This window comes from Protopterus annectens, chromosome 9.part0, assembly GCF_019279795.1.
Source record: "Protopterus annectens isolate FY-2018-M chromosome 9.part0, PAN1.0, whole genome shotgun sequence".
In the NCBI taxonomy this organism is placed as follows: Eukaryota; Metazoa; Chordata; order Ceratodontiformes; family Protopteridae; genus Protopterus; species Protopterus annectens.
In genome coordinates, this window is record NC_056743.1 from 1,357,546,416 (window position 1) to 1,357,559,259 (window position 12,844).

Consider the following 12,844-nt stretch of genomic DNA (forward strand, 5'->3'; position numbering starts at 1 on the left):
ACTATCTTGTTACCATTGATAATATCATAATAAAGTTTGAAGTCAGGTAAGCTTAACCCACCCTTGTCTTTAGGGAGAGTTAGTCTACTGTAGCTAATTCTGATTGATTTGGGGGACCATAGGAATTTGGAGAGAGACAAATGGAGAGATTTGAAAAATTTGCTTTGAATAATTATGTTAAAAGCATTGAAAACATAGAGTGGATGGGGTAAGATGTTAATTTTAATTATAGCAGCTTTGGCAAAAAATGGGAGGTGTAACTTTGCCCATCTGTTCAAGTCTTGTCGGATGTTAGATCATAGTTTGGAAATACTGTTCAAGTAGATTTGGTTGGGGTCTTGATAGAAAGAAATACCTAGGTACTGTAGAGACTGAATAGTTTTGGTTTGGGGGGGCAAATAGGTAGTTGGCAGAAAGGGTTCAGGTGGAAGATGGTTGATTTCTCTAGATTTAGTTTGTAGTTGGAGAATCTCGAGTATTTATCAATTGAGTCTAGTATTTTTGGGAGGTCAGAATTAGGGAGGGAGTAATAAAAGTTAAGGTCATCAGCAAAAGCCAAGAATGGAACTTTAGTACTGAAAAGGGTGGGAATACGGTGATAAGTTTTTGTGTGATTAGCAAGAAAAGGGGTTCAATATACAAGTTGAATAGGTAGGAGACATTGGACACCCTTGTCTAGCTCCATTTTTAATATCAATTCGAGAAGAAAGGTTGTTGTTAATTTGTAAGATAGTGTGGGCATTAAGAGTATAGAGTTTTAATAGACTGTATAAAGACTGGAGGGTTCCTATCAGCAGAACAAAGACACATGTTTTCGAATGCAAAACCAAAACTGCAAAATATCAAAGCGGCATGTATGCGAATTCTTTCCCTGGGAAAGAATTTGCTTGGCTGATTGGTACTTTGCCATTTTCTGCACTGTTGTGCGGTCTTGGAGTTGGTATATATAAGTAGGGGGGGCAAAGCCCCCCACTTAATCTCATGTTTTAATGTGCTTTCTTTTTTTCTTTTGTTGGAACAGCGATTTTTTTCCAAGGGAAAAAAATCGCTGTTCTGACAGTTCGGTTTTGTAAGCTTTCGCTTACATGGGGTCGATTAATCACCGTTCACTTACCTAAGCATTCGGTGAGCTAATATAGACCCAGACTGGAGGAAAGTTGAACCTAGGAAGGGTAGATAGGAGGAACTATATAGTCAATCTATCAAAGGCTTTAGTGGCATCAATAGCCAGGGTATATATAGTGTTGCAAGTAGTGGTACAGATGGTTCACAGAGTGTCAAGAAGGAGAGTATGATCAAAGGTTTGTCTATTCTGAGTGAACCCTGATTGTTCTGTAGAGATAATGGCAGGGACAATAGGTTTAATTCTGTTAGCTAGGATAGATGCATAGATCTTCATGTCAAGGTTAATAAGAGCAATGGGTCTATAGTCCCAAGGCTTTTTAAGATCCAAATTGGATTTAGAGATGAAAAATCATTTTAGAGGCATTTTTAAGATCCAAATTGGATTTAGGGATGAAAATCATTTTAGAGGCATTTAGGTGTAAATCTTTAATTCCACTGTGGGTAATGTAGGTAAACAGAAGAAAAAGGAAGAGAGATATTTTTTGACCAAACTCTTTGTAGAATTTTGCAGTAAAGCCATCAGGACCTGGAGCTTTATTGGGCTTAAGCTTGTTGATAACCATGACTATTTCTTGTTGGGTAATGGGGGATGATACAGTTGTTTGTTGTTCCAGACTAAATTTAGGAAAATGTTGTTGGTTCAAAAAAGTTTATATATCTGCTTTATTTGAAGAAAGGTCAGGTAAACTATATGAACCAATGTAGATTTATTCAAAAATGCCAATTATATCTTGGTTTTTATGATAGCGCTTATCTTGGTAGAATATTTCTGTTATACTTGGGGAGAGTTTGTTTTGATTAATTCATCTAGCCAGGAATTTTGAGAGTAGGTGGGATCTTATCTCATGAAATTATAAGTTTTTACTATTGAGGTCCAGAAATGTTTTCTGTAGATGGATTAATTGTTTTTCATAAACATGACTGAAAGTTGATTGGAGGTAGGTCTCAAGCTTATTAATTTCCTTTTTGATAGAGGATTCTTAGAGTAGGAACTTTTTTGTAGTAAGATGCTTTATTGATGAGAGTGCTTCTGATCATAGATTTGATGGAGGCCCAATAGATGTCAAAGAGTAGCTGGTTATGTTCGATAGAGGTCAAGGCTTGGTCAAGGATATAATTGACTTCCTGCAGAATCTCTTTGTTGTTTAATAAATTAGAGTTAAATGCCCAGGCATGGCCTCTATTTTTAGTGGTTGGGTCTTTGGACCAGTCAATGGTTTGAGTAATCTTGGAGTGATCCGAGAAGAATCTGAGTTCAGAATGAACTAGAAAGTAAAAATTGAGAAAAACATTATTGACAAGGAAAAAATCCAACCTGGATCACGTCTTATGGCAGTGAGAATAAAAAGTGAATTTATTATTGGGGGTATTGCTGGACTGATTCAAATAAATAAATGTCATTTCTAAGTTCCATTATGGCTGAAGAAGCATGATTGTTATGTTTGGTTTTAGAGTTTGTTCTGTCAGTTACTGGATCTGTCAGTTACTAGTATTTTTGGGAGGTCAGAATTAGGGAGGGAGTAATAAAAGTTAAGGTCATCAGCAAAAGCCAAGAATGGAACTTTAGTACTGAAAAGGGTGGGAATACGGTGATAAGTTTTTGTGTGATTAGCAAGAAAAGGGGTTCAATATACAAGTTGAATAGGTAGGAGACATTGGACACCCTTGTCTAGCTCCATTTTTAATATCAATTCGAGAACAGAGTTCCAGTCTGACGGGATTTTGTAAATAGTCATGATAAATTTGTGTTGTTTGGTGCAAGGGGTATATAAGTTTAGTAATAGAATAGGCTTGTCTAGGTGTGGACAGCAGAATGTTATGTAACACCATCAGCCTTCAGTATCTGAGTCGTAGCTTTTGATTTCCTGGGAGAAGTTTCCTTTCACTATGATACCTACCCCAGAGCTATTCATTTCTTTGCCAGAGGCAATGATGGACTTAATCCATTTTTTTCTTAAGAGTGGAATTCCATTGTTCAGGCAGTAGATGTGTTTCCTGCACCAGAGTTATGTTGGCTTTAGATTTAAAGATCAAGTGGAAAAATAATTTTCTTTTCTCTTCTATCTAAATCCCCTTAATAGTCCACGAATCAATAGTTCACATAGAACTGCAGTGTTTCTAGCTAAATTGCTAGGCAGAAAAGGGAGAAATATGAGAGGAAGTATCTTAACTTTTAGGGACATAAGTGTAAATCTCTTCCTGCAGTTACCTTATGCCTAATCACAATCCTACATTGCCCAGAAGAGAAAGGGAATGTAAGTGATAGAGATCTGAAGTTATAAACACTGAAATGGTTAGTGAGTATGAGCTCTCTTAATGTTGTATTTCCAAAGTTAAAAAATAATACTTACAGAGTATAGATAGCATAGCTTCCTAATATATCAACTGCAAAATTATCTAGCTCTTAGTGGGTTAGGAGAGTAAGGCAGAGACTAGGAACTAGGCATAAAGTTGATGAGTCACACTTAAGATGAATTAAAGAAATTAGGTATGGCATGGAAAATGCCACAACCCTTAGTGAGCTGCATGAAATTGGCTTAAGTATAATCTTCTAGTCCATTATGTGGATTCACTTCTCTATGGATAAATATAATAAACAGTATAGTATAACCATAATTTTTTAACATGAGACTAAACTAAGAAACTGTACTTGTTTACAGTTAACATTTCAAGCTGACAATACCTGACATATCGTACAAAGAAATACTGAGAACATTTCACATATGTACACATTTACCATCGACCAAGCCCAAATTTTCATTCAGTACAAAATGTTATAGAGAAACCAAATAAACAGGGGTCACCTTCATTTCGTTGACAATTCATTTCACTGACAACCAAGTCAGCAGGCCCAATTCACTGAAACTTCATTTCACTGACACTTCATTTCACTGACACTCATTTTGTCGACAATGATATATGGCCTATTCCCCACTGTAGAGCAACCCTGGAGTTAGAATATATAGTAAGGGGGTGTGTGGGGGGGCACAACCCCCCACAATGGGGGGTGTGGGGGGGTGAAGCCCCCCCCACATATCATAAACATTTTACAGTATACAGATGCATTCTTACAAGTGCAATGAATAACTATTACCAAAAAACCATTATAGAACCCTAGTATGTGGGGGGCTTATCCCCCCACAACCCCCCATTGTGGGTGGCTGTGCCCACCATACCCCCCCTTACTATATAGCCTAACTATAGGGTCACTCTACAGTGGGGAATAAGCCATATATCATTGTCGACTAAATGAGTGTCAGTGAAATGAAGTTTCAGTGAATTGGGCCTGCTGAGTTGAGTGTCAGTGAAATGAACTGTCGACGAAATGAAGGTGATCCGTAAATAGCATATAGTAGAAAACAAACAATAGATAATGTAATCCGGTAAACTTCTGACAGTGACCCAGTTCATACAAAAAGAGACTGCAGTGGGTCAGTATTCTTTCAGTGTACATGAGTGAGCCTTCATTTTTATAGAGTAAATGGTTAATCTGCAACACATTCATTGAGCATGTCTGGGTAGCTGGAAGAAAACTTAACAGCTTAATAAAATAGGTATTCTATAGCTGTGTTTAGCATCTTCTTTCAGTACTGAGTCATTATAATGTGGATATGTCCAGGGGCTCTGGTCGAGCCATGAACATGTTAAAGTTTCCATTGTATGAAAAAGGTTGGGAATCACTGATAAACCCCTAAAGAGTTAACTTAGTTCAGAAAAAAGTGGGGTCAGTGGTAGCAGTAGTACATGGAGGATATATTTATCAACCGAGAAGGTTAAGCTAAGTTGATTGTATTAAGGCAGTATAGTTTAACAACCTAGATGGAGCCTGTAGAGGTTACACAAAGGTAGCAACAAAAGCAATATATACACTTAACTGTGGAGTTGCAGACTGAACTGGTGTGAAGTCTTGTGAATAAACAAACACCAGTATTGATTCACAGCAGTATTGAGTCTAATCCAAGTTGAACAGCAGGGATATTCCAAGGGTGCTGAACGAAGCAGAACCAATTGTTCTTACAAAGATTTTCTCATAAAAATCCCATTTGATAGTGCTGCAACCTTGAAAGTGTGAGGGGACTGAAGAAAAACTATCTTTTTGAGTTTGTTGCTGTAGAAACGCATTTTTGAGGCTGAGTCCCTTTACGAAAGTGTTGCAAGCCTGGTAGAAAGGTCAGAGTTGAAATGAAGTGTTTTTGGGCCTGCCCAGGGCCGTGGAATCAGGGAGATCATGGTAGGCAGCACACGGCAGATATCAAGCAGTGCACATGTGCTGAAGAGTCCACAGGATTCAAGGTAATCTGCTTATTTCAAAAGTATTGCTTCCAATCTCAGGTAGTTGAATAGTTTGTATGGGTAGAGTGAGTTATCAAATTGAATATTTTGAGCAGAAAAAAAATTCTCTACCTTAGAAGTTAGAGATTAATATTAGCTTTGATAGAGCATAGAAACAGCAGTGTCTATAGGACGGTGGCCATCTTGTGTCGATGTTATGGCACTTTTATTCACATAACTGTACTTTCCCTTGACAAAACTGAAATGGTTATTTACAATGTGTACAATATTATCAAGGGCAAAATCATCTGATTTGGCAATAAAATGTATATTAAATATCAGACTTCATAACTGATTTTCTTTAAGTGTATATTTCATTTAGATTAGTTCTTTGACACATTTTAAACACCCTAGCCTTTTTGTCAGATCTTGGAAGACTTTGTTTTACCTGGAGTAAAGGAACCAAGAGAGTTTGGTTTTGGAGTTTCTGGCCTTTCTTCTCTTCTGGATGCTGCTCTACTTGGGGTTATACTTTCCCTACCATTTCTGGACTCCTGACCTCCTTCATGGACTGGTCCGGTCATTGTGTGAGCTGTCAAGTCCAGAGCACGACTTCTCTCTGCACTGCATTCATTCAAGCGCTTACGGCACATATCTAGTGTCTTGGTATATATAAATATAGAGAGAGAGAGTCAGAAATTGAGAAGAAAGAGCTAAACCAACAAATCTGTTCACATCATACTAATTAAACATTTCTTATCATTCTTGTCTCAGCATATTTAATGAATCTATATTAGTTCATCAATAGCTCCTTCATTTCAAACTGAGCAGACTGAAAACAAATTAACTTGACTGCTTTTTTAATCTGCCTACTTTCCTGTCAGGGATAAGGCAACTATTCATGCATCCTCATACAAGAGGCTTTGATTTCTGTATACCCGAACAATCAATTCTAAGGTCAGTGTTCCTTTGAAAAAGGACAAAATCTCAGAGACACTGACATTATTTGATGAATACACATTTCAGCCAACTGCTGTTACCTAAGTACTTGGCCATGTCCCAACTCATAGAATACCATGCGGAACAAAGCCTGCATTTCTAATTAGAGGCTTGCTACACTGTAATAGGACATAATGTGCTCTTCTAAATGGAAAATCTGACTCACATGCAGCCAAAAACGCTCCTGAAATACATATAGATTGCACACTAATAAGAGCAGTGCTCAAGATTTAAATCACCATTGAGCTAAATGCTGTAATTGTTCAGCTTTTTCAGAACGTTTAGTAAATTTGGCAAGCACACATTTACAGCATGGTTGAGATCAGGTAAAGCATTAAAATGCATACATTGGCTTAAAGTGTAACAACTGTGAAGATTTACAGAGGAAGAATGGTGCATTAACAGTAGACCATATGCTTACATAAGCAGTAGTCGATGACAAAATGTATGCGTAACACACAGTTTACCTTTTATTTTGAGTTTCAGAAAGACAAGGCCAACAGCTGAGTACATTTAGCACTGCTTGTGTGCAATAAGATATGATCTGAAGTAGTTAACTTCATTTGCTCAGCAACCTGTGGGTATCGGATCCGACCTGGATCCAAGCCGGCAGCTTTCCAAGCTAAAGATCCGAGCTCCAAGCTCCCTCCCCTTACCTATAATACCCTGCTACCTCCTTCCAGTCCCCAGATTTCGTTTGCTGCGGCTTTAACAAGCACGAGTTATGAGCTCCTGGTGGTTAGGTAGTGAGTATTGGGTAAATTCTTGACCTTTTGCAAAATTTTGAGAGGTGTGTGTTTGTGATTGTTTAAACCCATTAGCCTAGCTAGTTTTAGTATATTCCCCCTTCCCCTTTTTCTTGTGTGTAAGTGTGTGTGTGGTTGTGGTTTGGTATGGCCGAAGGCCCTAAGGCCATTTTCTCCAAGTGTTCTGAGTGTGGCCATAAGCTCTCCCCAGCCGATGGCCACACTCAGTGCGTTCTTTGCCTGGGGGTAGCACATTTATCATCGGGCTTCCATATTTGTGCAGCCTTTAACCCCCGGGCTCTGAGGGATAGGAGGAACAAGCTGATTCTGGTGGGTCTTATACCCGCGGATTCTGCTTCTTGCTCCTCTCCCTCAGTGGCTCCAGCCATGGCTGCGGCTGTTTAGCCAGCTGTGCTATCTCCCCTGGCTGGGACTCAACCCCCCACCATTTCCCAGGGAGAGAAGGACTCCAAGAGAAAAGAGAGGAGAGAGAGAGAGAGAGAGAGAGAGGGATAGAAAGAAACACAGGAGCCACAAGCGGCGGGCCGACTCAGCCCTCCTCGGTCCCACTGGCTAAACAGCTCTCTTCTCCCCTGAAGATTCCCGGGTCCTCCCTCTCTTGGCTCCGTTCTCCACGTTTCTCGCTAGAGCCGGAGGAGGAGCCCTGGCCATCTTCGAGGTTGTCGCGGCGACCTTCCCGGCCAGCTTCGGCGTCCTCTTCTAGGTTGACACGAAGCATCTCAGATGCTGACATGGACCAGATGATGCGTTGCTTTCTCCAAGCCCAGATGCAGATGGGAGTACTCCTGTCTCTCCCCCACTCCGGGGGGCGCTCAGCCCCATTTTTTGCCCCCATAGCTCCTTCTCCGATCCATTATCGGGTTTCGCAGCCATCTGATCCGAGTAGTCTCGGAGTCAGGGAGTCGGCACCGATAGTAGTTGCTACTTCGACCCCGGCCATGCCCTCGAGTTTGTCGGATCCCTTTTCGGATACGAGCTCTCGGGGCCGAGAGCTGTGCATCGAATCCGAGGGGGTAAGTGTGTCTTCGGCTCCACTGCAGTCGGAGCACACTTCCCTTTCGGGTCCAATCGCTTCGGCTCCAACTCCGATCCCGGCATTGGATCCGAGGGTGTTACTCATGGAACCCAGAGAGAGTGGTTCACCTTCGGCGTTCGAAGTGGTGGAGAGGGTTCTCTCAAGAGGTTCAAGACCCCCTGCTCATGCTATGGATCCAGCCACCATTCCCTCGCAGATGGGCTTGTCTTCCAACATCCAGCCCCAGGGACAGCCTGCGTCAACGCCCCAGCCAGTTCCACTGGAGGAACATGACCCTGTTGGTGAGACCTCCTCGGACAGTCCTGCCGAGGAGGTCCCTCACAAATGTAAGTGTAAGAGGAGGCACTTGGACTCCTCTGAGTCCCTCACGGAAGACGCTGATTTAGAGGAAGGGGAAGGTTACCCCAGGTCACCCCCCGAGGATGTCTCCTTTGGAGACATTATGGAAATGCTACGCCTAAAAGGGTGGTTGTCAGCTCAAAAGCATTCCTCGGATGAGTCGGTGTTTCTGGAGGTGTTTGACGCAGGCCCATCTACCTCTTGGGTGTCCCCTCCGGCCGACCCCTGGTAGACCTCATTACTACCAGGGCATGGAAGGAGCTGGACACTCTAGAGCCAATCCCCAGGAGACCAGATAAGATCCTTAGTCCCCCTGAGGATAGGACAGCGTGGAGTAAAGGTTCCTCGGTAGATGCCATGGTGGTGGTGGCTGCCACCAAGAAGGAACTGGCACAGGATAGTTCCTCGGTCCATCCTCCTGATAAGGAGTCTCGGACGATGGATCATATCGGAAAGCAGATGTTTGCTTCAGCTACCTTTTCCATGTGATTAGGCTTCAGCGGGATCTGGTGAAGGAATACACTGAGTCTCCCCCTGAGTCCATGTCGGCCGAGGACAAACAGACCTTCTTGACTCGCATGGCCACTCTGAAATCTGTATCGAACATGTCTATGTGGCTACTCTCCCATGACACGGAGAGGGCTGCTAGAGCCAGCAGATCAGGCATCGCCTTACGGCGTCACACCTGGCTCCGACTTTGCGACTTTGCAGAACCCTTCAAGGCGTCCTTCGCGAATGCTCCCTTCGACGGTTCTACCCTGTTTGGCAAGACCATCCGCAATACATTGGTCCAGAGCGAGAAAGATGGGAAGACGCTGTCTGCTGTCGGAATCCGCTTCTCGGCTCCTCAAAGGTCCTTTTCCAGGAACCAGAGAGGACAAAAGAAGATGTGGTTCCGGAAGTCTCAGCAGTCCCGTTATGCTCCAGACCCTTCATCCTTCAGAGGCAGAGGGGGACAAGGTGGACGCCGGCCCAGAGGCAGAGGGGGGCCAAAGAATTTTGGGTCCCGGGAACCCTTTTCCGATCGACCCATGCAGCAGCCCTGAGGGTTTGCCCGACTGCTCCTCTCTGGAGGCAGTTGGGGGGCGTTTTTCGAAGCACCTGGCACAATGGGAGTCCATCACGACAGATCGCTGGGTGCTTCGAATAATATCCAGAGGCTACTCTATTCCCTTCATAAATCTTCCTCCTCAATCGAGGCGCCTCCCCAATGTTCCACCCAGTCAGAGGGAGGCTGCAGCTTTAGAAATAAAGAAGCTGCTAGAAAAAAGAGCCATCCAGCACGTCCCCCCAGACCAGTCCAGCTTAGGCAATTACTCCAGGTTCTTTTTGGTGCCAAAAAAGATGGGGGACTTAAGACCAATTCTCAACCTTTCTACAATGAACCTGTTCATTGCCAAGGAGAAATTCCGGATGGTCACTCTTCAATCCATACTCCCTCTACTGCAGGAGAATGACTGGATGTGCTCCATAGACCTCAAGGATGTGTACTACCACAGTTGTAGTGGCCCACCTGAGGCTTCAGGGAATACAGGTTTTTCCTTACCTGGATGATTGGCTCCTTGCCGCCTCCACCAGGCATCTACTCTGCTCAGCCAGGGATTGCTTCCTGCTCTTTGCCTCCCAGTTGGGGATCACTATAAATTACAAGAAATCATCCCTTCAACCAGTTTAAGTCCTGGACTTCATAGGGGCCAGAATAGACATGCTTCAGACCAAGGCCTTCTTGACGTTGGACAGACTTCGCAGCTTAACCCTTCATGTTCTAGCACTCCTTCAATCTCCAGCCCCATCAGTGGAGTTAGTCCTGAGAGCCTTAGGGTCCAATGCAGCAGCAATCAACCTTTTGCCCTTAGCTCGCTTGCACATGAGGGTCCTCCAGTGGACCTTGCAGGTCCAGTGGTCCATCCTTCAACACTCGTTGGACTCTCCGATCCCCCTCAGCAGAGTTTGCAGAAATTCCCTCATATGGTGGCTCCAATCTCAAGAGCTTCGAGAAGGACGACCGTTCATAATGCCACAACCCCAGGCCACGGTAACCACGGGACGCTTCTCACCTTGGGTGGGGGGGCATTGCATGGGCAGAACTGTCCAAGATACATGGACTCAGACAGAGACCATTCTGCATATCAATGTTCTGGAGATGAGAGCGGTACTTCTAGTGTTGCAAGCTCTTCATGCCTTTCTCCCTCTAGGGACTATTGCAATTCAGACAGACAACATGTCAATGGTCTGGTACATCAACAAACAGGGGGGGACCAGGTCTTACCCTCTTTGCCGAGAGGCCATGAGAGTTTGGGATTGGGCGATATCCACCAACTGTTTTCTGTTAGCAATGCACATTCCGGGTCGGTCCAACATCCAAGCGGACAAGCTGAGTCGAACTATCCTCCCACCTTACGAGTGGTCTCTGAACCCCTTAGTAGTGAAACAGATCTTCCGCAAGTGGGGTCAGCCTTGCTGCGGTCTCTTTGCATCGCCTTCAAACACGAAGTGCAGCGAGTTTTTCGCTCTAATCCCCCCCCCCCCAGGGGAAAGCCCCAGAGACGCTCTAGTTCATGCTTGGCCATCCGGTCTTCTTTATGCTTATCCTCCTCTTCTATTAATGACAACATTTTTACAGAAAGCTCATCGGCTGGGGAACAAGATTATCCTCATAGCCCCATTCTGGTCTCGTCAAACCTGGTTCCCATACCTACGGTCTCATCTTATAGCTCCTCTTTGGATCTTAGATCCCATCCCGGATCTGATTTGTCATCCTTCAGGATTAGAAACTCCGAATCTAGACAACCTCAAGCTCTCAGCTTGGGTGATCCAGTTCCATTAGTTGCCAGGACTCCCGGTATCTCGTTTGCAGTTAGATCCATCCTGGTAGCAGCGCATAAGCTTTCTACCAGAAAGGTTTACAACAGCAAATGGAAACAGTTTTCCATTTGGGCCTTGCATAGGAATTTGGATCCTTTCAATGCTCTCATTCCAGCAGTGCTTGATTTCCTATCTCATATTTTTCAGCAAGAGGCCAGTTCTTCTACTGTAAAGGTTCAAATGGCTGCCATTTCCCATTTTCACATTGGAGACAATCTTAGTCCTTTAGCTTCCACTAAGATTTGTAAGACCTTTTTGAAAGGCACCTTTCTTTTGAGACCTCCTATTAGGAACGCTGTTCCCCCATGGGACCTAACTTTGGTCCTTCAGACTGTAACTGGACCACCCTTTGAACCTGCAGCTTCTGTTGATTTAAAATTCTTATGTTGGAAAACTGCTTTCTTAATAGCTATTGCCTCAGCTAGAAGGGTGTCAGAACCCCAGGCCCTTTGTACTAAACCCCCATATCTTGTTTTCCATGAGGACAGAGTCTCTCTCAGGACTAACCCTTCCTTCTTACCTAAAGTGGCTTCCGAGGCGAACATCAATCAGTCCATTAATCTACCAGTTTTCTTCCCTAACTATCAGAATAAAAGGGAATACAAACTTCATTTGTTAGATGTTCATAGACAATTGCACTTTTACCTGCACAGAGCAGCTGCCTTTCACAAGTCAGAGCAGCTCTTTGTTTCTTTTGCGAAGCCCTTCTTGGGTAAGCCAGTGTCGAAGGTGACTCTAGCTAGATGGATTTCTCACTGCATTTTGCTCACATACAAGATAACTGGTCTGCCAGAGCCCTTAGGGGTTCATGCTCATTCTACCCATTCTATGGCTACTTCTGCTGCATTCTGGTCAAGAGTTCCCTTGGATGACATTTGTTCTGTGGCTACTTGGGCTTCCTCTCATACCTTTATCTCTCATTATAAATTGGATTTAATATCCAGAGGAAGGGCAGCTTTTGGCTCTGCAGTGCTCCGGAATATCCTTCCTTGAGGACCTCCCAAGTTTTTGGTAGCTGGGTACTCTGTCCCACAGGTTGATGATCAAATGAAGTTAACTATTTCAGATAAAGAAGTTATGTACTCACCATAATGTTCTATCTGAGTAGGTAACTTCATTTGTTAGCAACCAAACCCCCCCCCCTCCTTACCCCTAACCTAGTTCTTTGGTTATCTGAATCCTAGAATGATTTCAACTTTTGGTATTCATTAGGTTAGGATGTTTCAGGTTGTTGTTTTGTCTTGGTGAAATTGTATAATTGGGCAAACGAGATCTGAGGACTGGAAGGAGGTAGCAGGGTATTATGGGTAAGGGGAGGGGCTTGGAGCTCGGATCTTTAGCTTGGAAAGCTGCCGGTTCGGATCCAGGTCGGATCCGATACCCACAGGTTGCTGACAAATGAAGTTACCTACTCAGATGGAACGTTATGGTGAGTACATAA

At 43.5% G+C, this 12,844-nt stretch overlaps 1 protein-coding gene across 2 annotated transcripts in view; it reads right to left on the reverse strand.

Moving 5' to 3' along the window:
- CCDC105 (coiled-coil domain containing 105) overlaps nt 1–12,844 on the reverse strand; it is a 560,734-nt gene that overhangs the window by 339,104 nt on the left and 208,786 nt on the right. For both annotated transcript variants that reach the window (XM_044084342.1, XM_044084343.1), the window contains exon 4: nt 5,846–6,059. In XM_044084342.1, coding sequence (XP_043940277.1) covers nt 5,846–6,059 — 214 coding nt within the window. The remainder of the gene's footprint in view (nt 1–5,845; nt 6,060–12,844) is intronic.